This window comes from Rhincodon typus, chromosome 6, assembly GCF_021869965.1.
Source record: "Rhincodon typus isolate 14 chromosome 6, sRhiTyp1.1, whole genome shotgun sequence".
In the NCBI taxonomy this organism is placed as follows: domain Eukaryota; kingdom Metazoa; phylum Chordata; class Chondrichthyes; order Orectolobiformes; family Rhincodontidae; genus Rhincodon; species Rhincodon typus.
In genome coordinates, this window is record NC_063337.1 from 32,458,041 (window position 1) to 32,482,236 (window position 24,196).

The 24,196-nt window shown below is 40.9% G+C and overlaps 1 protein-coding gene across 3 annotated transcripts in view; it reads right to left on the reverse strand.

Moving 5' to 3' along the window:
• Positions 1-10,750: 10,750 nt before the first annotated feature.
• Positions 10,751-24,196, reverse strand: part of slc46a3 (solute carrier family 46 member 3) — a 28,966-nt gene continuing 15,520 nt past the window's right edge. For all 3 annotated transcript variants that reach the window (XM_020527624.2, XM_048597645.1, XM_048597646.1), the window contains 2 exons: positions 20,433-20,589; positions 10,751-15,532 (listed from right to left, as the gene is read on the reverse strand). In XM_020527624.2, the coding sequence (XP_020383213.2) occupies positions 15,463-15,532; positions 20,433-20,589 (227 nt within the window). In that variant the 3' untranslated portion in view covers positions 10,751-15,462. The remainder of the gene's footprint in view (positions 15,533-20,432; positions 20,590-24,196) is intronic.

The following is a 24,196-nucleotide window of genomic DNA, read 5'->3' on the forward strand; positions in this document are numbered from 1 at the left end:
GACCAAGTACAAGCTGATATGATAAGTAGCAAAATAAGCAATTGGGTATATTAGTGGATAGCCTGTTGAAAATGTTATTGTGATAATGTGTGATAGTCAGAAAGATAGCAAACACGTTCGCGAGATAATTATAGATCCAGAAAACTAATTCAGCCTCTTCGGAATTTTAGCGAAAATAAGTTTTTATTAAGATTTTATCGTATGTTCAAAATTCCATGTTGCAGATAAAAGATAGTTTTTAAAAATTTTGTTGAAATAGGCACTGCCTGTGGAATATTGGAAAATTTCTAAGTCTTCACCTTTGTCACATACAAAATCATCATGTGCGTTCTAATCTAATGGATGTACTTGTCTATTTCGCAATTTTGCCTGGAATTTAGGGGGCATCATCTGATGTTGGCAAGCTGGCAAGAGATGTGCACAAGGCCTGCTGGTATTGAGTGCAACTTCACAATTTAGTCACTGATGGTGGCTTTTTGCTATGATCAAGGATCCTGAGGGAGAAATCCCTCCTACTTAGAGTTACTGGCCAATCAAAAACTGACAACTATTTTGAACAGTGGCTGCTACTAGAATGATACTTTCACAGCAGTCAATAATTATGACAGACAGAAAGTCCAATCATGGATATTCCTGTCCTAAATTTTGGCAGAGATGGGAAGATTGTGTTGTTCAGGCACACCACCATCCCACCGAGTGAAATGATCTTCCTTCCTCCACAATTGCCACAAGAGAGGCCAAAAAATTCCACCCTATATGTTTATCTTTTGTTATGCCTCATGGGGAAGCATGCTGGATATCAAGACCTGCTAGTCTCAGAATCATCGTAAAGGTTAAAGTTTTTAAAAAGCACACAAAGATTCCACAATTTACATGTCTTCTACACCTAGGTTAATAGAAAGCATGGACCAGATTTCTCTGCTTAACAAGAATTACTATGTATTACAAGTAATTAAACTGTAGCTACATGTGAATATTTACAGACCACTGGCATATAACTCTACTAAACAAAACTCCAATCCATTATAAACTACCCCTTACATATGTACACACAAATACACACACATACATAGGAAAAATAAAACAGGAGTTATGGATGGAGGGAACACTGGGAAAGCAGTTCAGTGGTTGTTGTTTGCAGGATCTATTGAGATGGTTCTTACGATTCTAGTGCTGGTCAGAAGGCTGCTTCTCAATCATCCTTCTCCAGATGATTCCACTGGTTTGCAAGAGGCACGGGGTGGCTGTTTCATTTAAAAAAGGTCTCTGACTGACTAATTAAATGTCACATCTTATAGAACTGCTGTTGAGGAAAGATAAATTGTTTTTATTTGGTCTTAAAATGGCTTATTGGAGAGAACAGAGTTCCTAATCTGGTCAAGATCTGAAAGCTTCCCTGTATCTTGTTCACAGCCCCAAGCTGTTCAGCTATCTGAGGAACAATCACATTGTTATTGGTAGGCAGAAAGTGTTTGTCACCAATAATTGGTCACTAGCCCACAAACCAATTGATGAGCTGTTGCTGACCGAAGCTCAATTTTTGCCCAACACTTTGGCTCCAACAGGTCTGCAACCATTAGCTGTAAGCCACAACTGTGCAAATCATGTTCGTAATTAATATCAAATTACTTGCTTTCAGACTATGCAGCGATCCTTGCAATCCCTGGTTTTAAAAGTTTTTTTGAGTTCGGTCCACAATGAAAACAAAACACAAAACAAAATTGAAGAAGTCTTTACACATTCCTGTACAAGTAAGGACAGATTCGAGGGAGATTCCAACATTGGAATATTAAGTTGACCAGTCTTTTCTGATATCTCTGGCTTTTGGCACTAGTGATGAATATTGGAACTCTGTTCTGACTCCATTGTTTCAAAGAGAACAAAGAACAGTACAGCACAGGAACAGACCATTCAGCCTATCAAGACTGTGCCAACACATGACACCTTTCTAAACTGAAACCCTTTGCCTCTACACTGTCTGTTTCCCTGCCTATTCATATATCTGTCAAGATGCCTCTTAAATGTGGCTATTGTATCTACCTCTACCATCTCCTCTAGCAGCGCATTCCAGTCACTTACCACCCTCTGTGCAGAAAGAAACCTGCCTCTCACATCTCTCTTAAACTCACCCTCTTTTACCTTAAACCTATGTACCCTATTAGTTGACATTTCTACCCTGGAAAAAAGACTCTGTCAGTTCTATCCATGCCTCTCATAATTTTGTAAACTTCTTTCAGGTCGCCCCTCATCCTTCAACATTTAAGTGAAAACAAACCAAGTTTGTCCAATCTCTCCCCATAGCTAATACCCTCCAAACCAAGTAATGTCCTGGTAAATTGTTTCTGTTACCTCACTAAAGCCCTCACATCCCTCTGATAATGTGGCAACCATAACTGTACACAATATTTTAAATGTGACCTGACTAAAGTTCAATACCTCTGCAAAATGATTTGCCAATTTTTATACGTTTTGCCCCAACCCGTGAAGGCAATCATGCCTTATGCCGTCTTGACCACCTTATCCACTTGCGTTGCAACTTTTAGGGATCTGTGGACCTGTACACCTAAACCCCTCTACATATTGATGCTTCTAAGGGTTCTGCTGCTTGCTGTATACGTCCTTCATTCAGTGCATCTACCAAAATGTATTACCTCACGCTCGTCCAGATTAAAGTTCTTCTGTCATTTCTCTGCCCAAGTCTTTAACCTATCTATATCCTGCTGTATCAGGATATTCCGACAACATGGGAATAAGTATCTCACATACAGATGCAGGCAATAGGAATAAATTAAAAAGAAATATACGCAGGCAGAAAGTCAAATCTGGTACTTAGTAAGATAATAACAAAAAAAGATTATGGGTAGACTCCTTAATGTTTCTATCAGCCAAGCTGTGAATGAGTTAATGGTGTTGTGAGGGTCCTCTCAAGACTGAAGATTCTGACATAGGGTAGGCATCCAAGTAACTGACTGTTCATGCTGTTGTTGGTGCTTCGTTTTTTTTAAGGTATTGGTATATCATTTGACTAAACAATTAAAGCCTGAGAGAGGATAAGGATAAAGGCCATGTAAATATCTTTCAAAATATTCATAAGGTGTGCTTGATTCAAAAGGGAAACTTAGCAAATCAAACAAGACAGAATTGTTCCAGGGATACCACAGTGTGGAGCTGGAGGAAGACAGCAGGCCAGGCAGCATCAGAGGAGCAGGAAAGTTGACGTTTCGGGTCAGGACCTTTCTTCAGAAATGAGAAGGGGGAAGGGAGCTCAGAAATAAATAGAGAGAGGAGGGTGGGGATGTGGAAGGTAGGTGGGATGGTGATAGGTGAGTGCAGGTAGGCAATGGTGGGGATTGGTCAGTGAGGTGGGAGGAGCGGATAGGTGGGAGAGAAGATGGACAGGTTGTGTCAGGTCAAAGGGGCGGGGATGAGAGGGAGGGTTGGACATGGGATGAAGCTGGGGGTGGGGAGATTTTAAAACTGGTGAAACCCATGTTTAAGCTATCGGGCTACAGGTTCCCAAGGCGGAATATGAGGTGCTGCTCCTCCAGTTTGCAGGTGGTGCCATTGTGACACTGGAGGAGGCCCAGGATGGACATGTGACCCAGGGAATGGGAGGGGGAGTTAAAATGTTTGGCAACCAGAAGGTGTTGTCATTTGTCATGTACAGAGCATAGATCTCTACAAAACAGTCTCCAAGTCTCCGCTTGGACTCACTGATGTAGAGGAGGCCGCATCGGGAACAGTGGATGCAGTTGACCAAGTTGACGGATGTGCAGGTGAACCCTGCCTGATGTGAAAGGTTTGTTTTGTGCCTTGGATGGAGGTGAGGCGGGAGGTGTAGGAGCAGCACATCCTGCGCTTGCAGGGTAAGGTGCCGGGGGTGGTGGGGCTAGTGGGGAATGTGGAGCGGATGAGGGAGTCACGGAGAGCGTGGTCCCTATGGAAGGCAGATAGTGGTAGGGAAAGAAACATCTCTTTGGTTGTGGGGTCAAATTGTAGGTGGCGGAAGTGGTGGAGAATGGTACGTTGGATGTGGAGGTTGATGGGGTAATATGTGAGGACAAGGGAGATTCTGTCTTTATTTTTGTTGGGGGAGGGAATGTGAGGGCAGAGGTGCAGGAAACGCAAGATATGTGGTTAAGGGAATTTTCGATCACCGGAAGGGGGAAGTTACAGTCCTTGAAATAGGAGGACATCTGGGATATGTGGGAGTGGAACACCCCATCTTGGGAGCAGACGTGGCAGAAGCAGAGGAATTGGGAGTAGGGGATCGCATTCTTGCAGGAGGGTGGGTGAGAGAAGGTATGGTCTAGGTAGCTGTGGGAATCGGTGGGCTTGAAATAGATGTCGGTTTCGAGGCGGTTACCAGAGATGGAGACAGAGAGGCCCAGGAAGGAGAGGGAGGTATTGGAGATGGTCCAAGTAAATTTGAGGTTGGGGTCAACAGTGTTAATAAAGTTGATGAACTGTTCAAGCTCCTCATGGGAGCAGAAACCTGGGACCCTGAGTCATCCTTGGCTTGCATGACAGTTGCCACCATTGACAACTTACTTGTTGGCTTACTTTAATACTTCTTATCTAAAATACACATCAATTTTCAGAAAGTTTTTTTTTGCCTTTACACGACATGTATATTGACAATATTACACTTACAAAAAAGCAAAGGCACAACATATGGGGTTTCTTAATATTTGTATTATGACTCCATATTATAAGGCTGTTTACTTTGTAATGCCTAAGTCTGTTTCTTTAAATCAGCAACTTTTATCCTACTTAACCTGCTGCATGTTGTTAAATAAATACAGTGAATAGCAGAACCCTCAGGAATATTGATATGCAGAGGGATCTGGGTGTGCAGGCTCCTGAAGGTGCAGCGCACGTAGATAAGGTAGTAAGAAATGTTTGCCTTCATTGGAAGGGGCGTTGAGTATAAGGATAGACAAGTTATGCTGCAGCTTTATAGAACTTTAATTAGGCCACACTTGGAATATTGCGTACAGTTCTGGTCACCACACTACCAGAAGGATGTGGATGTTTTGGAGCGGGTACAGAAAAGGTTTACCAGGATGTTGCCTGGTATGGGGGATTTTAGCTATGAGGAAAGGTTGGATAGATTAGGTTGTTTTCACTGGAGTACAGGAGGTTGAGGGATGACCTAACAGAAGGTTACAAGATTGTGAATGGCATGGATAGAGTGGAAAATATGAAGCTTTTTTTCCAGGCTGGAGGTGTCAATTACTAGGGGACACAGGTTCAAGGTCCAAGTGGGCAAGTTTAAAAATGATGTGCAAGGCAGGTTGTTCACACAAAGGGTGGTGAGTGTCTGGAACACGTTGCTAGAAGAGGTGGTGGAAGCAGACAGCATTGAAGAAGCACCTGGGCGAATAAATGAATAGGAAGGGAATAGAGGGATACAGATCCTGTAAGTGAAAACAGTTTTAATATGGAAGGGCAAAGTGCATCAGCACAGGCTTGGAGGGCAGAAGGGCCTGTTCCTGTGCTGATTCTTGCACATCCTCAGTTTATACCTCTTCTCCATTGTGGTGTGCCTTAAGCAAGATTGCCCTTAAGCTTTTGAATTCCCTCCCAAACACTGATCACTTCTCTCTGATCTATCAAGAGGGTTCTGAAAATCTAATTCCTTAACCAAGACATAGTCCAATAGCTCCTTATGTAGCTCAGCTTTGGGTTTCAAATAAAGAGAGACTGAGCATCACCCCCTTGCATTCAATGGCATTAGCCTTGCTGAGTCCTCCAGTATCAATATCCTGAAGGTTACCATTAACTGGAATCTGAACTGGATTAGCCACATAAATACTGTGGCCAAGAACCAAGCCCAGGGTTAGGAATACTGTAGTGAGTAATTCACCTCCTGACTCCCTAAAGCCTGTCCACTATCTACAAGGCACAAGTCAGAAATGTAATACAATACTCCCCGCGTGACTGAATGTGTACAGTTCCACAACACACAAGAGGCTTCACACCATCCAGGACAAATGAATTCACTTTATAGGCACCATTTCTTCAAAAATCCCCTCCCTCCACCACTGATGCATTGTAGCAGTTTTGTGTACCATTTGCAAAATACTTTGTATAAATTCTCACGTCTCTTTAGCCAGCAACTTCCAAACCTGTGACCAGTACCATGTAGGAGGACAAGGACAGCAGCTGCAATGGAACACCACTCCCTGCAGTATCCCCTCCAAAACACGTGCCATGCTGAATTGGAAATGTATCATCATTCCTTCAGGGGTACTAGGTCAAAACCCTGGAACTCAATCCCTAGAGGCATTCCGGGTCTATCTACACCAAATGAACTCCAGTGGCTCAAGAAGGCAATTAATCACCACCTTCTTGAGAGCAACTAGGGCTGGGCAATAAATACTGGCTGAGTCATTGAATCCCATATCCACAACCAATGATGCTACAGGCTGGTGCTTTTTGTGCCCCTGTGAAGAACCATTGCCCTCACCAACATCCAGAATGAAAAACTGTTCTTGTGCAGAACTTCAGGGGACTCTGTCTGTTTCTCTTTGATTGTCTGGTGTTCACCCATTCCCTATCTGTCTGCATACCCCTAGCTTGCAGCATGACCAACTCTCCGAAAATGCCTCAGGATGTTTCATTATATTAAACACAAGTGTCAGTGCAAGTTGCAGAAAGTGTCACCAGCTGCAGAACTTTGAACCCCAGGTTTTGGAACTAAAGCAATAGCTGGAGTCACTGTGGTGTATCCATGAGATTGCAGCTTACGTGGGAGTACATTCGGAGAGTTGGAGACACCACATTGTTGTATCTGCAAAGATAGGACTTAGTCTCCACAAGGGTTATGCAGTGGTCACTCCTATCAATGCAGTCATGGATCGATGCATCTGCAACAGGTACTTTGTTAAGTATGAGGTCAAATATGAGGTTCCACCTTGTTGGCTCCTTTACCATCTGCTGCAGACTCAGTTTCACAGCTTGCTCCTTTAGGACTCCACCATTCAGTTGTAGCTCATTTAATAGTGGTCCTGCCAAACCATTCTGAATGATGGACATTGAAGTCTCCCACCCAAAGGACAGCCTTTTCCATTGCCACCCTCAGTGCTTCTTCCAAGTAGTGTTCCATGGAGGAGTACTGACTCAGAAGGTTGGGTGGTTACCTAATCATCAGCAGGAAATTTCCTTGCCCTTGTTTGACCGGATGCCATGAGACTTTGTGGGATTCAAAGTCAATGTGGAGGACTCCAAGGGCTACTTGGTCCCAGCTGTATCCTAATGTACTGCCACCTCTCCTGGGTCTTTCTTATCAGTGAGACAAGGCATAACTAGGGATATTGCCGGTATCATCCGGAACATTGTATGAAGTATGCTTCCGTGATGATGACGTCGCAGTAATGTTGCTTGCCTTGTCTGTGAGGCCGCTCTCTCAATTTTGGTACTTGCTCCCAGACATCAGTAAGGGAGATTTTGCAGCGGCACCAAGATTGATTCTGTTTTTCGTGTTTCTGGTATCTAGGTTAGTGTCAGGTGATCCATCCCGTTTCATTGTTCTTTTGAGACATTTTGGCATTTTTATACAACTGAGTGGCTGACTTGTCCATTTCAGAGGGCAATTAATGGTTAACCACACTGTTATGGGTCTGGCCAGACCAGATAAGGACAACTTCCCTAAAGTACAGTATAGAGCCACATGCATTTTTGCAACCATCAACAATAGTTTTGTGATCACCATTACATTTTACTTCAAGTTCCATTATCTGCCATGATGGGATTCAAATGCAGAATGCCAAAGCATTACTTGGGTCTCTAGATTACTTGCCTAATGACAATAGCACTCTGCTATTATATCCCCAACTTGGAGTTCTTTGAAGAAGAGTTGATGATAGTAATGCTATGTATGTGTCGATGAAAACATCTGACCCATATGATAGATTTCAAAGAAAAAAAGTTTATCTCATGAAATTAGAAGGGACAGCAGCAATATAGATACAAATATTGTCTGAAATACAGGAAACAGGAATGGTCAGTGGATATTTTTCAGGCTGGAGAGAGGTTTGCTGTGGAGTTTCCCAGTGGTTGGAGTTAGGGTCTTTGCATTTCCTGACTCATATTCACAATGTAGATCTTCTTGTGCAGGGGACAATTTTAAAGTTTGCATACGACACAAAACTTGAAAGCATTGTAAACTATGGAGGATGGTGCTGCACTTCAAAAGGCCACTGACAAAGTTGGAGAAATGAGAGGGGATAACACGTCAGCACAAAGAACATGGACAGACTGTATAAACTGTACGACTTTCAAGTGTGTGCAGGAGCAGAGAGGCCTTGCTGTGTATATGCAGAAATCACGATACAGTATCCTAGGCTTTATTAATAGGGACATAAAGTACGAAAGCAAGGATGTTAGGCTGAACCTGTGTAACATACTAATTAGACTTCAGCCAGAGGACTATGTACAGCTCTGAAAGCTACACTTTAAGAAGCATGTGAATGCAATTGGAAAAAGTGTAAGAAATTTTTAAAATGGTCCCAGGAATGGAGAAGTTTCAGTTCTCAAAGTAAACTGGAGGAAGTGGGACTTGGCACTTGGTTTCTTGACAGCTATCATTGGACTTGGTACTTTGACCAGAGTACTGTATTTGATCATTATTTCATCTGTCAGATTAAGAACATTGGTTGGAAATTCCAGGCGACTTGCACCAATGCAATGGCAATGTAATGTGATGGCATAAAAGTCCCAGAAAATCAGTGACCTACCTCATGGCTTTCTCCACACCACCACAAATTTTTGTGCTGCTTTCCAATACCAAAAGTTGAATATATCATAATCATAGCTTTATCCTCCATTAGTGTTAATAGTGAAAGGTAATTTGCCCTCTTTCCCACTGACTTTTTGCAGCATTTTCCTCTAGTTGCTCCTGCTCTCTCCTAACTTCCTTGCTGCTACCTAATCCTCTAACCCCAAAGGCAGATCGACTGGACCATGCAGCTGCAAACTGTTTGAAAAACTGTGCACTGCCAGTGAGATTATCTTCTCCACAGTCTGAATTAAGTTTCTCCAGTCAGAAAATAGGCCAAAAAAGACTGAATAGTTAACCATGCAACAGAAAGTAATGGATAAACCTTTAAAAAGCACTGCTGAAAGCTTCTTCTCCACTGAAATGAGTTGGTATGCAAGGTTTATTACACGGCAAGTCCAATAATGGGGCACTCCAATCTCTGCAAGAAAAGCAGCCTGAATCAAACTGCCCTTAGGATTCTAGTTGCTGGCATCCACAAGGCAAATAAACTTACCATGAGCGTTGTTTAATACTGCGATCAAACAATGTCACAACAAAGATTTCCCCACCTCACCCCACACCCTGAATATACTGTGACAAATATGAGAAAAAAGATGCAAAATGTATTTTGTTACAGCTTGTAAATGGCTCTTATATGGCTTTATAAATCTGTAAGAACTTACGTTAATTTTGTAGTTCACAATTATTGATCATACATTAATTGTACAGTTGACTTCAAAAATATAATTATTTACTTCTTTCTTGATGATGTAGCAAAAATATTTCTGAAGTCACCATTAAAGTAGTTATACGCCGAGCTGTGATATATTGTCAACTTGGAAATAAATGTTTCATGTTGTGAGGTATGTTTATCTATTGACATGTCTAAAATTATTCATAATTTGTTGCCTTATTTAGGAATAAGGAATATTCTGAAAAGAACAAATGTTCTACATTTGAAGACAATGACATGGAAACACTAATTTTTTTTATTTTGTGAACCTAAAATATAAGCAAAACAGCAATACAACTTAACACGAGTTGGTCAATTTGAGGAAATGGAAAGAAAACATTCAGCAAGTTTTGTGGAACTAACAAAAGATCACATTTTATTACTTCAAGGCTCTCTCAAGCAGTACATTACCTCAGCTCAATGATAAATTTTCTTTCATTCCAAAACAATAACTTGCTGAATTTTACATGTTCCACATCCTCTTAAGGGCAACACTCACATGAAAAATTTATCAAAAAATATTAAAGGAATAGACCTGTACTTATCCTGCAGTGCATGTACACTCAAGAGTAAACGTATTAATTTAATCTTCAGCACTTGGAATAATGTATCTTCTTATTGTGTCATACCCAGAAGTTGAGAGTTTTGCAGAGGTTATAGTATTGATTCTTTAGAATGATTCCAGGGATGAAAGATTAGAGTTACTTAGATAGATGCTGGAGCTGTACTGCCTAGAGCAGAGAAGTCTAGAAGAAGATTTGATGGTCGGGTCTAAAATTGTGGAAGGTTTAAAAGAGGAAGATTAAGAAACTGTTTCAAATAACTGAAGGATCGATACCCAGAGGCCACAGAAGCCAGAATAGGCTGCCCCCAAACTGATATCGAGTTAATTAAATAGTTAGAGTTCAAGGTAGAAATAGCACACATATATATTCTGAAGAAGCATTTAGTGTTACATTTAAGTTATATTAATTTTGTAGTTCACAATTATTGATCAAACATTAATAATCATACAGTCGACTTCTAAAATTTAGTTATTTACTTCTTGGTCACGAAGCAAAAATATTTTTGAAATCACTGTTAAAGTTACTTGCTGAGATATGGTATACTGCAAACTTGAAAATAAATGTTTTATGTTCTAAAGAATATTTACCTATTTATGTCTCAAACTATTACCATTATTACCATATTTAGGAATGAGGAATAATGTGAAAAGAATAAATGCTTTACATTTGAAGAACACAGGACTGGAACACAGTAAATATTGTTTTATTTCGTAAACCAAAACAAGAGCAAAACAGTAACACAATTTAACATGAAGAAAATCATGTTTACACAATAAATGGTTAGGATTTGAAATACACTAGCTAGTGGTTTAGTGAAAGCATTTTCAATAGTGGATTTGAAAATAAAACTGAATAAATGCTTGAAGGAGAATGAATTGAGCAACAGTGTTACTGTACATAGCTAGACACAGTCGTTCACATCAGTATTTGATGCCTGATATGGGAATTTGTTCCTTTACGAAAATGGTGGACAAGGAAACACATTTATATTATTGGCTTTTCATAAATATTTGTTCAAGGACACATGCTGGTGATGGCTGAATTAAAGAGTAACATGATTCACAATAAGGTGTGGCAATGAGTTCAAAATTGGCTAATCGTGAACCTTTGAACTTGGAAGATGTTACAAGTGAAATCCATCCTGTGACTATAGCTATTTTAAAATACTCATTAATAACTTATGGCACATTATTGTGCATCGAGCAAAATCTTTTGCACTTCCTGTAATTTCCAGTTTAAATTGTTTTCACCCTCAGTCTGTATACCTGAATGCATTTTGGAACTTTGTTTTTATTCATTCATTGGATGCGGGTGTCACTGGCTAGATCAGCACTTATTATCCATCCTGAATTGCCCAGAAGACAGTTAAGAGTCAACTACAAAGGTCTGGTGGTACACATAGACCAAGGGGCATTAGTTCACCAGAAGGCTTTTATGACAAGCAACAGCGGTCATCATTAGGTACCTTTCCATTCCAGACTTTTTTACTGAATTCAAATTTATACCCATGTTCCACCAAACATTAACCTAGGATTTGGAATACTAGCCCAGTGACATTACCGCTCTGCTACTGCCTCCCCTTAAATATTACGTCTATTAAAATCACATTAAATGGGGCATGTTGCATGGGGTCAAGGTGAATACTATTGTAAATTCTGTAATATTCAAATTTGAATGTTTTTATAGTTGTTTACAAGTCCATTTTTTGCAATTAAAGATTTATTAATGAATTGACAATGGTATATTATGCAATTCTTTCAGTATTGAAGAAATATCAAAATAGAAAGCTGAACAAATAATGAAGGTCATTGCAACTAGTTTATGTTGGATATATCTTTCAGGGTATTGATTCCATTGATGGTAGAATCAAGTCAATGTTCACCAAATCATATTTGCATTGATGACACTTAGTTAATTTGTTAGTTGCCTGTTTATTTAAGATTCCATGCAATCTCAAAAAACAGAAAATTTCTGCTCGTTAGTTTCAATTAATACAGATGTTGTTTCATCCGCTGGGACTGGGTTAAAGCTGCAGAAATTAATTTTACTTCAAACCCATTAAAAAGAAAGATTTTTATCCCATCAGTCAGGACAGTGAATGAAGTGTTCGAACATCTCTCCCTCACAACCAATTCCTTCTGACAATTAATTGAAACACATTTTTTAACAAGAATGTAACATAGAAAATTTCTTCACATCTATATAAAAGACCATGAAAATAGCTGGCTAGTTTTTCATAGATTCATACAATGCAGAAAAGGCCCAATGGTCCATTGAGTTTGTACTAAAATAACTACCAGTAAAAGTGTGCTAATCCCAATTTAAGGCGCCTACCCATATCCTTGAATGTTATGATATTTGAAGTACTCATCCAAACATTTTTTAAAGGTTGTAAGATTTCCAACCTCCACCATTCCAGATTGCCACCATCAGTTGAGTGAATTTTTGTTTTCCAAATCCCCTCTGAATCTCTGCCTCTGACCCTCTCATGATTGACCCCTCAACCAAGGGGAACAGCTGCTTTCTATTCACCTAGTCCATACCTCTCAAGATCTTATATATCTCTATCATGGCCCCCCTGTAGACTTCTCTGTTCTAAAGAGAACAAACCAAACCTGTCTAGTCTCTCCTTAAAGCTCAGTTTCTCCATTCTAGGCAACACCCTGGTGAACTTCCGCTCTAGTGCTATCACATCCTTCTTGGAGTGAGGTGACCCAGAACTGCATACACTAAGTAAGCAAATTTCCCATATGCCTTGACTATCCTATTCATGTGCTCTGCTGACTTCAGTGATCTGTGAATCATTACCCCAAGATCCCTCTGTTTCTAAGCTACCCAGTGTCCTGCCAGTCATTAAATACTCTTGTTTCTTCTTCCAAAGTGCATCACCTGACATTTATCACAGAGATGATAGCCAAGTGATATGACTGCTGTACTGTTAATCCTGAGACCAAGGTAACATTCCAGGAACCTGGGTTCGAATCCCGCCATGGCAGATGGTAGAATTTGAATGCAATAAAAAAATGGAATTAAGAGTCTAATGGTGACTGTAAATCCATTGTCGATTGTTGGAAAAACCCATCTGGTTCATTAATGTCCTTTAGGGAAGGAAACTGCCATCCTTACCTGGTCTGGTCTACATGTGATACCAGAACCACAGCAATATGGTTGACTCTTAACTGTCCTCTGGGCAATTAGGGATGGGCAATAAATGCTGCCTAGCCAGTGATGCCCTCATCCCACGAATGAATTAAAAAAAAATACTGTCTGCCCATCTGACTAATGCATCTATATCGTCCTGTAACCTGCACCCATCTTCTTGCTATTAACCACTCTACCAATCTTGATGCAGTCTGCAAATTTGCTTAACATTCCCCCAATATTTTCATCTATATCATTTACGTATATAACAAACAATAAGGGTCCAGGACCAATCCTTGTGGGAGGCCACTGGACAACTGTCTCAGTCACTGAAACAGCCTTCTACCACTCCCCTTTGTGTCCTATTACTAAGCCAGTTTCTGATCTATTTCATCAAGTTTTTGTCAGTTCCATGTGCTTTAACCTACTCAGTCCCTTAAGGACCTTGTCAAAAGCTTTGATAAAATCCATACAAACTACATTAACTGAGCTTCTCTTATCCACACACTTGATCACATTTTCAAAAATTTTTAACAAATGTGTTAGGCATGACCTCTTTCTGACAAAGCGATGCTGACTATCCCTAATTAAACAATGCCTGTCTAAGTGAGTATTAATTTGCTCCTTCAGAAATTTGCTAATAGTTGCCCTACCACTGATCTGAGACTCAGCAGTCTGTAATTTCCTGGTTCATCTCTATCAACTGTCTTAAAATGTGGAGCCACGTTAGCCATCCTCCAGTCTTCTGGCACTTACCCTGGGGTCAGAGGAATTAAAACTTTGTGTCAGAGCCCTCTGCAATGTCCTGCCCTACTCCCACAGCAGCCTTGAATGCAATTCATCCGAGCCAGGGGATCTATCTGTTTTAAGTGCAGCAGAACCTCCAATACCTCCCCATTTCTGATGTCAAGCTGGGCAATTTCTTCACTGTTCCTTTCCCTGAATTCCATTCCTATGTTCTCCTTTTCCAGAGTGAAGACCGAAGAGAAGTATTCATTCAACAGCCTTCCAATATCCTGTGGCTTCACACACAGGTTGCCCCCTTGGTTCCTAATGGGCCCTGCTCTTTCCCTGGTTAACTTCTTCCCTTTAATGTATTTATAAAATATCTTAGGATTCTCTCTTGTCTGGTTCGCAAGTCCTTTCTCATGCCCCGTTTTTGCTTTTCTAATTGCTGTAAGTTCCCTCCTGCACTTGCTGTATTGCTCCCTTTGGATTTGCTAAAAGCCCTGCTCTTCTTCTTTATCCAGTCCTGAATTGTCCTAGACATCCAGGGTTCTCTGAACTTATTGCTCCTACATTTCCCTCTAAAGGGTACAGATCGGACCTCTACTCTCCCCCCAGCTCCATTTTGAATGCCACCCATTGCTAAACTGTAGACTTACCCACAAGAAGCTGTTTCCAGTCTACTGTGGTCAGATCCTGCTTTATTTTAATAAAATCTGCCCTCCCTCAATCTAAAGCCGTCTTTTGCAGGCCATCTTTTTCCTTGTGCAGAACAATTATGAATTGTACCGTGCTGTGGTCGCTATCACCTAAATGCTCCCCCAGTGCCACATCAAACACTTGTCTGGCTTCTTTTCCTGGAACCAGATCCAGCATTGCACCATCCCTTGTTGGGCCTTCGATGTGTTGATACAAAAAGTCCCCTGGACACATTTCAAGAATTCCATCCACTCTAAACCATTAACACTATGATGATCCCAATTTATGTTGGGAAAGCTGAAATCATCTCACATAATTACCTGATTATTATTCTTACACACCTCTGTAAACTGTCTACATATTTGCTCCTATTTCCCGCTGGAGGCCTATAATACACTGCCAGTAAAGTAGCTGCCTTCTTAACATTCCGAAGCTCTACCCAAAAAGCCTTGTTTGAGGACCCTTCCAAAACATCCTCTCTCCTTATTGCAGTTTTGGTTTGAGATTTCCAATATTTGTAACATTTTGCTTTTGGTCACACCTTAATTTTGATGTCTCAGCAATTTCACATACAAATCTACTCTGAAACCTTAATTTCATATACTTTCTAAAAGGGATAGTGCTAAATGAATCAGATTGGATTGGAATGAATACGTATTAGATACTTTCTGACACTAATGGTATTGCTCCAAATCTCAGTTTTGAACTACATGCAGAGCTGTGTACACTTCCCATTTTTGTATAACAGGATCAAGCAAATAGATCGGCACATGGAGAGGCTCTGAAAATATAACCTCACTGCAATCTAGAGTAAATGAAAGCTTGCATGAGAGCTAACTGCTGCTTTCATTGGTTCGCAGTCCAGTGTAACTTTCCTCTTGAGGCTTCCACCAGAAAAAGAAACTGAAAGAGCAGATAATACAACATACAGTTAGTGATAAAGAAATTTCACAATACTGTACCTCAAATTCAAACATTAAAAATAGCTGGGGTAGACCTTCTGTTTTGAGCACAATCAACAGTTGCAGTGCAAATCACAACTATTTGGGAAGTATTTTTTGCTTTTCCAAGTTTCCAGTCAAGTTCATTTGGATATTGCCAATGTGAAACTTGCCCTGAACTGAATTGTGCAATGTGCTAGAGTAAATTTGAAAAAAAAAAATCCTTGATCTATACAAGAATGGTGAATTGGTAAAGGTTAACCATTACCTTTGAGCAACTTCAAGATATTAATATTTGTTTCAAACATCGGTACTGGAGAAGCTAAAGGGACGTAAAATAGATAAATTTATTGAACCTGATGATCCACATCTGAAACTGTTGACAGAGGTGGCTGTGGAAATTTTGATGCGTGTGGCCATCTTTCAACATTTTCTAGACTCTAGAATGGTTTCTGCAGCTTGCAAGCTGGGAAATTTAATCCCATTATTTAAGTAAAGAGGGAGAAAGAAAACAGGGAGTTACAGACCCTGTTGGTTTAACATCAGTTATAGGGTAAGTGCAAGAAACTATAAGAAAAGGGATCTGGTGACAGGACACTTAGAAAATAATGGTAGGACAGTACAGCGTGAATATGCATTTAAGAAAGGGAAATCATATTTAATAAGCCTGTAGGGATTTTATTAGAAAGAATAAATAAAGAGAATTTTGGATGCGGTATATTTAGATATTCAGAAAGCTTTGATAAAGCTCCATACATGAGGTAAAGAAACAAAATTAGACATAGGATTGTTTTTTGGGGGAGGGGTGGTGGTGGTTGATACCCTGGACTGAGAACTGCTTCATGGATATAAAGCAAAGAGTAGGAGTAAATTGATCATTTTCAGGTTGCCAGGTAATTATGAGTGGGGTAGTTGAAGAATTAGTGCTTGGGTTCCTGCTTTTTACAATCTATCTCAATTAATTGGATGTGGGATTAAATATAACATTTCCAAATTTGCAGATGACATAACACTAGGTGAAAGTGTGATCGATGAACAAGATGCAAAGACACTTCGAGGGGACTTGAAGAGGCTGAGTGAATAGGAAAATTAGAAATACAGAGTATTTCTCAAAAGGTGAGAGGCTGGGAAGTGTTGAAGTTCAATAACAACTTTGATGTCCTTGTTAACGAGTCACTGAAAGTTAACTTGCAGGTACAACAAACTTTTAAGGCAAATGGCTTGTTAGCCATTGTTACACAAGGGTTTCAGCATGAGAGTAAAGATGTCTTACTGCAGTTATATAAAGCCTTGGTCAGAATACACCTGGAACATTGTGTGCAGTTTTGCTCTCTTTATATACTTGCCATAGAGGGAGTGAAGTCAAGCTTCACAAACTTGTTCCTGGGATGCAGGGATTGTCCTATGACGAAAGATTAAATAGACTGGGCTTTTATTCTTTGGAGTTTAGAAGAATGAGTGGCAATCTCCTGTAAACATTAAAAATTCCAACAGAGCTCGACTGGTGGATGCAGGAATGATATTTCCTCTGTTTGGGGTAGATGAGATCCAGAGGACATTGTTTCAGAAATGGGAGCAACCATGATCTCACTCAATGGCAAAGTAGGCTCAAAAGTCTGAAAGACCTACTCTTGCTCCTAGTTCTTATGCATCGGATTTATCAACATTTATCAAATGATTAAAACAATCTGGCTGATGCACTAGATCTTATACAATTAATCCATATCATCCCCAGTCAAAATCCATTTGTTGGCTGGCTTCAGGGTTTTATTATGAAATCCAAGTCTACTGTTTTCAACTGGAACTGGAACTGGTTCTACTGTATTCTATAGGTGTGAGCCTGGAAAAGTGCAGCAGGTCAGACAGCATCACAGGAGCAGGTAAATCAACGTTTCAGGCCAAAACCCTTCGTCAGGACTTCGTTGTATTGACAAAGGGTTTCGGCTCAGAATATTGACTTACCTGCTCCGTGGATGCTGTCTAACCTGCTCTGCTTTTCCAGGCTCACACCTATAGACTCTGGCTTCAAGCATCTGCAATCATTATTGTCTCTGGGTTCTACTGTAATGTTGGTAAACTCTTGTAGCCTGTTTTCTTTTCCTGCTTCAATTTTCCAAATTATATGTGATAACTCAGATCTTATCCTGGCTCTTATCTTCCTATACATTGAGTTGTCACTGGGCCTGAAACGTTGACTCTGCTTTCTCCCCTTAAATGCTGCCAGACCTGCAGATTTCCTCCAGAAATTTCTGTTTTTGACTCAGATGTTCAGCATCCGCACGTTATTTTTTGTCTGCTGTACATTCTACTCAATGATACCTACCTTCTCTGCTTTCCACTTGCTTCTAGTGACTGCAGACTCCACATTTCCTTAATGCATTGTCACCCCTTTGCTAGACTGTCTCAAGCTCCTCCTGGTATCCTGTGTTTGGACTCACATCTCCATACAGCTACTCTTGACACCAGCTCATCATCTGTATTGATCCTGTGGATTTACCAATGACTATCCCATGGTTCTTTGAATCACAGAATCCCTACAGTGTGGAAGAAGGCCACCCAGCCCATCAAGTCTACATTGATCCTCTCAAGGGCAGCCCACCCAGACCCACTCCCCTACCCAATCCCTGTAACCAAGCATATCTCATGGCTAATCCACCTGGCCTGCGTATCTCTCAATCCTTGGTTTCCATTCTCATTTCTCTGTCCACTGCTCGCACTAAATCTGCAAGGTAAAGTTGCCAGGGTCCCAGGGAACCATAGGGTGCGCTCTCATTAGAGAAAGATAACTGGTGGTGGTTCAACCTGAGGGTCACCACAACTCAGGTGAGGTTGATAAGATGAGGCCTTCCTGTTAACCTCAGCCAGTGTGGGCAGCAAAAGAAATCTGTACTGGTAGAAGGTTGATTCTCCACTTACTTTTAGCCCCGATTTTCAGTAGTCAATGTCCAGCATGATAACTTCACACACGGGCACTAGAAATTGTGGCACAATGGTATACATTGGGAGGGAGTTGTTCTGTGAGTGTTTAATGTTGACACCAAGCCTCACGAGTTCTCTTAGCATAAAGCTAAACATGGGCAAGGAAACCTCTGTTGATACCAGCTACTAACCTTCCTCAGCTGAAGGCTCTTCCATGCAGTCCACCATGTGGAAAGAGCAATCGGGTAGCAAGGGCACAGAGTGTAGTCTGGGTGGGGGTCTTCAATCTCCATCACCCAGAATGGCTCAATAGCACCATTATTGGCACAGCTGGCCAAATCCTGAAGGCACGTCTTTTAGACTAGGCCTACGGCAACGGATGAGAAAAATCGATGAGGGAAAAGCTTACTTGACATGACACATTGATTTACCTGCCACCAATGTGTTTGCATTTGACAGTGTTGATAGGAGTGGCCACTTGTGAAAACAGCAAGGCCATGCTCCATCATCGTTGTGTGGCACTACCATCATGCTAATTTGCAGAGATTCAGAGCTGATTCAGAGGATCAAAGCTGGGCAATCTTGAGGTATTGTGGACCATCAGTACAAAAGAATTGTACTGAACCACAATCTCCAGCCTCAGAGCTTAATATAGGAAGATGGTGGTTTTTGCAGGCCAATCACCTCATTCCCAAGTCAGGAATTCCTCAAGGTAGTGTGTTAAGTGCAGCCATCTTTAGTTGTTTCATCAATGAATTTCCCTCCAATGTAAGATAATTGCTAATGAATTCACAGAGTCCAATACTATTTGCAGCTCCTCAGTTACTGTCCACATGCAACAAGACTTGAGCAACACTCAGTTTAGGCCTGGTTTGCGGAAATAACATTCAACAAGTGCTCAGTAATGGCAATCTCCAACAAGAAAGAACTAAGCATCTGCCTTTGACATTCCACAGCATTACAATTGTTGAATCCTACACCAATAATCCATGGTGGTTAACATTAACAGAATCTCAATTGAACTGGCTGAACAAGTCTGGGGCTGGGATTCCGCAGCAAGTCACTCACTTCCAACTTTCCAAAGCCTCTCTACAAAGCAAAAGTCAGCAGCATGATAGAACATTCTCCAGGTGCCTGGAGCTACAAAAACACTAAAGATGCTTGATGCCATCCAGGTAAAAGCAGTCTGCATAGCAAGCACACTGTCCACCATCTAAAATATCCATTCCCTCCACCACTACTGCCTAGTATGGATCATCTGAGACACACTGCAGAACTCATCAAGGGTCCCTTGTTAGTATATTCCAAACTAACAACCTCATGCACCTAGAATGACAAGTGAAGCGATGCATATGAATATCACCTTCAAAATCCCTTCTAAGTCACACAGCATCATGAACTGGAATTATATTGTCCCTAGGTCAAAATCCTAGAACTCCCTTCCTAACAGCATAGTGGCTGTACTTACACCACAATAAGGTAGCTCACTACTATATTCTCAAGGGCAATTAGGGATCAGCAGTAAATGCTAATATTGTCAGCAATGCTCTCATCCTTGAACATAAATAAACAATGTTTATTATCAATGTTGATATAGGAATTTAAATTGTAAAGCAGATGTCATTTCTTTTAGGGATGATTGGATTGACAGTTAGGTAAATAGCCAGAGCGCACAGATTCAAGGTAATTGATAAAAAGCACAAGAGGGAATGAAGAAAACTTGAGAAAAAAGAACTGCAGTTGTTATAATTGGGAATACACAGTTTGCAAGGGTGATGGAGGCAGGTACAATACTAAGTTTAAAGGGGAAACATTTGTAGGAAAACGAGAAAAGAATAAGGGAATGGGACTAATTACATAACATTTTCAAAATGCCAGTGGGGCCATCTGGCTTCCTTCTGTGCTGTAAGACTCTGATTCAGATGCATCACACTAGAACTTACCACAAAATACAAAATGGAATCAGGCATAAACATGCTCCCAGCAAAAAACTGAAGCCTGTAAAGCTTTGGACGGTGGCAGCATAAACAGTGTTGAAAACTATGGAGGAAACAGTAGCACTTAAATTTTCAAGACAGGCAACACAGGCAAAGAGAACACCTGCAAATGAACAAAGGAGAATAAAACCATGTTAATGATGGCACAAAACAAGAATCTCTTGAAAAAACACACTCTAGTTCAGGTTACTTCTTCAATAGAAAATAACTTTCTTTGGTGTAAGATGGGATGAGGGAGAAGGTACTCAGGGAGTATTTTTTTTTTCCTTTATTCGTTAACAAGATGAGGGCGTCACTGGCTAGGCAGCATTTATTGCCCATCCCTAATTGCCCAGCGGGCAGTTCAGAGTCAACCACATTGCTGTGGGTCTAGAGTCACATGTAGGCCAGACCAGGTAAGGATGGCAGTTTCCTTCCCTAAAGGACATTAATAAACCAGGTGGGTTTTTACCGACAATCAACAATGGGTTCATGGTCATCATTAGACTCTTAAATCCAGATATTTTTATTGAATTCAAATTCCACCATCTGCTGTGGCGGGATTCAAACCCAGGTCTTCAGAATGTTATCCGGGTCTCTGGATTAACAGTCCAGCAATAAGACCACTAGGCCATCGCCTTCCTGGGCTGAATGGCTTGTTTCTGCACAGTGGATAAAATAAAAGAACAAATTTCTGCATTGGATCATGATATCGTTGGGGCAATATTAGGCTCACCGTGGATCCAACAGTAGCCATCAGGATTGTACTACCTCTTACCTAAAGGTGGTAATTTTACATAACTGTGCTCCTAGCATTGTGTTTCCTCAAGCCGGAAGGAATATCAAATAAACTAGTTATGTCTTTATGACTAATAAATGAGAAATCACATACAGCACATAGCCAAACCTCTGATATATATTCCAGCTGTATGTTGAAACTACTATCTTTTTTTAATTTAATGAAGCTAATTACCATACATCCAAACAAAATTAAGTATTTAACAACTAAAAATCAAGGTATAGATATATTTTTAATGATGTAGCATAATTTCTGATGGTATAATGTATAAAAAAGTAGACTGATGGTAGAGTTAAACTTAGCATATTCCTTATTGTTTGGACAACCACAGATAGATTGCACTGACATACTGCAGTCAGTGTACCTCTTCTAGGTTAGAGTATGCTTTCCATTGGCCAGGATGGAGATAATGCTGTTTTCCTACTTCCACTTAGCATCAATCTGTATACAGCTGTTTAATAGGGGTTTCTGAATGTGATGTTTTGTGCAGCTTGACAAGGAAGGTATTTCATGGTGCTTGGTACTTTCTCTGACCTGGCAGGACTCTGTACTTTACAAGATTCAAATTTGACATATGTGCCTAAGGTTCTTGAGAAGATTTGTAGCTCAGGTTGTGCATGAGATTGTTGGCTTGCTCACCGAGCTGGCTGGCTATTGTTCGGACGTTTCGTCACAATGCTAGGTAACATCGTCAGTGCGGCCTCTGATGAAGCAATGTTGTTCTACTCTGCTTGGTATCTATATGATATCTGTTAAGTTGGGTTGTGTCATTTCCAGTTCTGTTCTGCATGGGTACAAACCATGGGGTCTATGGGGTCTAATGCCACATGTTTGTTGATTGCATTACTGGTTGAAAACCAGGCCTCTAGGAATTCCTGTGCGTGTCTGTGGTTGGTTTGAGCTAGATTGGTCATGTTGTCCCAGTTAAATTGATGGCCTTCATTGACCGAGTGCACTGAGAATGAGGGAAAGTTTGTCATGTCGTTTTGCTGCTAGCTGGAGTTCACGTATCCTAATAGCTAATTTTCTTCCGGTCTGGTCAATGTAATGTTTGCTGCAGTCATTGCAAAGTATTTTGTAAACCACATTGGTCCTGCATGTCATGGATATGGGGTCTTTGGTCCTTGTGAGTTTTTGTCGTAGTGGGTTTGTGTGCAACCATGATTCCTAGTGGTCGTAGGAGTCTTGTTGTTGGTTCTGGTATGTTCTTGATATAGGGTAGTGTGGCCAGTGTATTTGGACCATCAATTTAACTGACCAAATCCTCAGTTTCAACAGGAATCATCCCAACATTCACAAACAAAGCTGTGTTAGGGGACTATTCAAACGGGCCACAACTCACTACAACACACCAGAACTACTCAGGAAGGAGGACGAGCACCTTTACAAGGTCCTTGCTAACAATGAAAATCCCAACAGCTTCATCTGCAGGTGTCTACTAGATAGACAACACCAAGAGGACACAGTACGCTCCAATACACTGGCCACACTACCCTATATCAGGAACATAGCAGAACTGACCACGAGACTCCTACAGCCACTAGGAATCATGGTTGCACACAAACCCACAGCCACACTATGACAAAAACTCACAAGGATCAAAGACCCCATACCCATGACATGCAGGACTAATGCAGCTTACAAAATATTTTGCAATGACTGCAGCAAACATTACATTGGCCAGACTGGAAGAAAACTAGCCATTAGGATACATGAACATTAGCAGCAAAACGACACAGCAAACTTTCTCTCATCTCAGTGCACTCGGACAATGAAGGCCATCAATTTAACTGGGACAATGTGACCATCCTAGCTCAAGCCAACCATAGACATGCACGGGAATTCCTACAGGCCTGGTTTTCAACCCGTAATGCAATCAACAAACATGTGGAATTAGACCCCATATACAAACCCATGCAGAACAGAACTGGAAATGACACAACTCAGCTTAATAGGCCGGATCATATAAATTCCAAGTGGAGTAGAACAACATTGCTTCACTGGAGGCTGCACTGTTGATGTTACGTAGAATGGTGACGAAACGTCTGTACGATAACCAGGCAGCTCGGCGAGCCAGCCAACAACCTGACATATGTGCTCGGTCGGTCCAGAACATGTTGGCAGAGTGTATCTGATTTTGTAGTGAGGGTGAACGGTTGTTTGCTGTTAACACTGAAAATTACATTTACCCATGTGGTGCAGACAATCAAAACAGGGCCAGGAAACAAGTCCAGCAAGCAGGAGAGTTAAGGGGATGTCAATTATTCTCTGGCATCTGACAGATGACTGCCTAAAACGATTGGTTCTGAAGGTGTGACCAGAAGCCTAGGAGCAATTCACCATGGTCAGCACTTCTGTAGAACTTAATACCTACTCTCACCATGCTCAGTGACAACACGCTTTGTGAAATGGAGGCATGCGAGATGCTCAGTTAGGAGCTTTGCTCTTCCAAGACCCACTATGGGTATGAACATAGAACTCTGGAGCTAACCTCTTCACTCATGTGTAAGCTTCTGCCGCTGTCTCCTGCCTTCCTTGCTTCTCAAACTCATCCTTCCAGCCTTGAGGCAACTCTACAAAACTATTGCTTGGATCAAAAGGCAGCTTATGATAACCTTCTCAAGGGTAACAAGGAATAGGCAATAAATGCTGGCCCAGCCAGCAATACTCACATCCCCTAAGTGAATAAAAAGACTCAAGACGACCAAAAACAGTCAGACCAGCTAAATCTTCTTCTCAGAAATCAGAGTTATGGCAGACCATTAGTTGAAAGCAGTGGCTGAACCCATTAAATGGTGCTATTTCATACTTACAGTGCCAGAGGTTGCTGGCAATTTAATTGCTTGTATGAATGGCCAGATGAATACCAGAAAAAAAATTTAATTATCATTTTAAATTAGTTCTGACATTTAACCTGGATACCTACAGAACA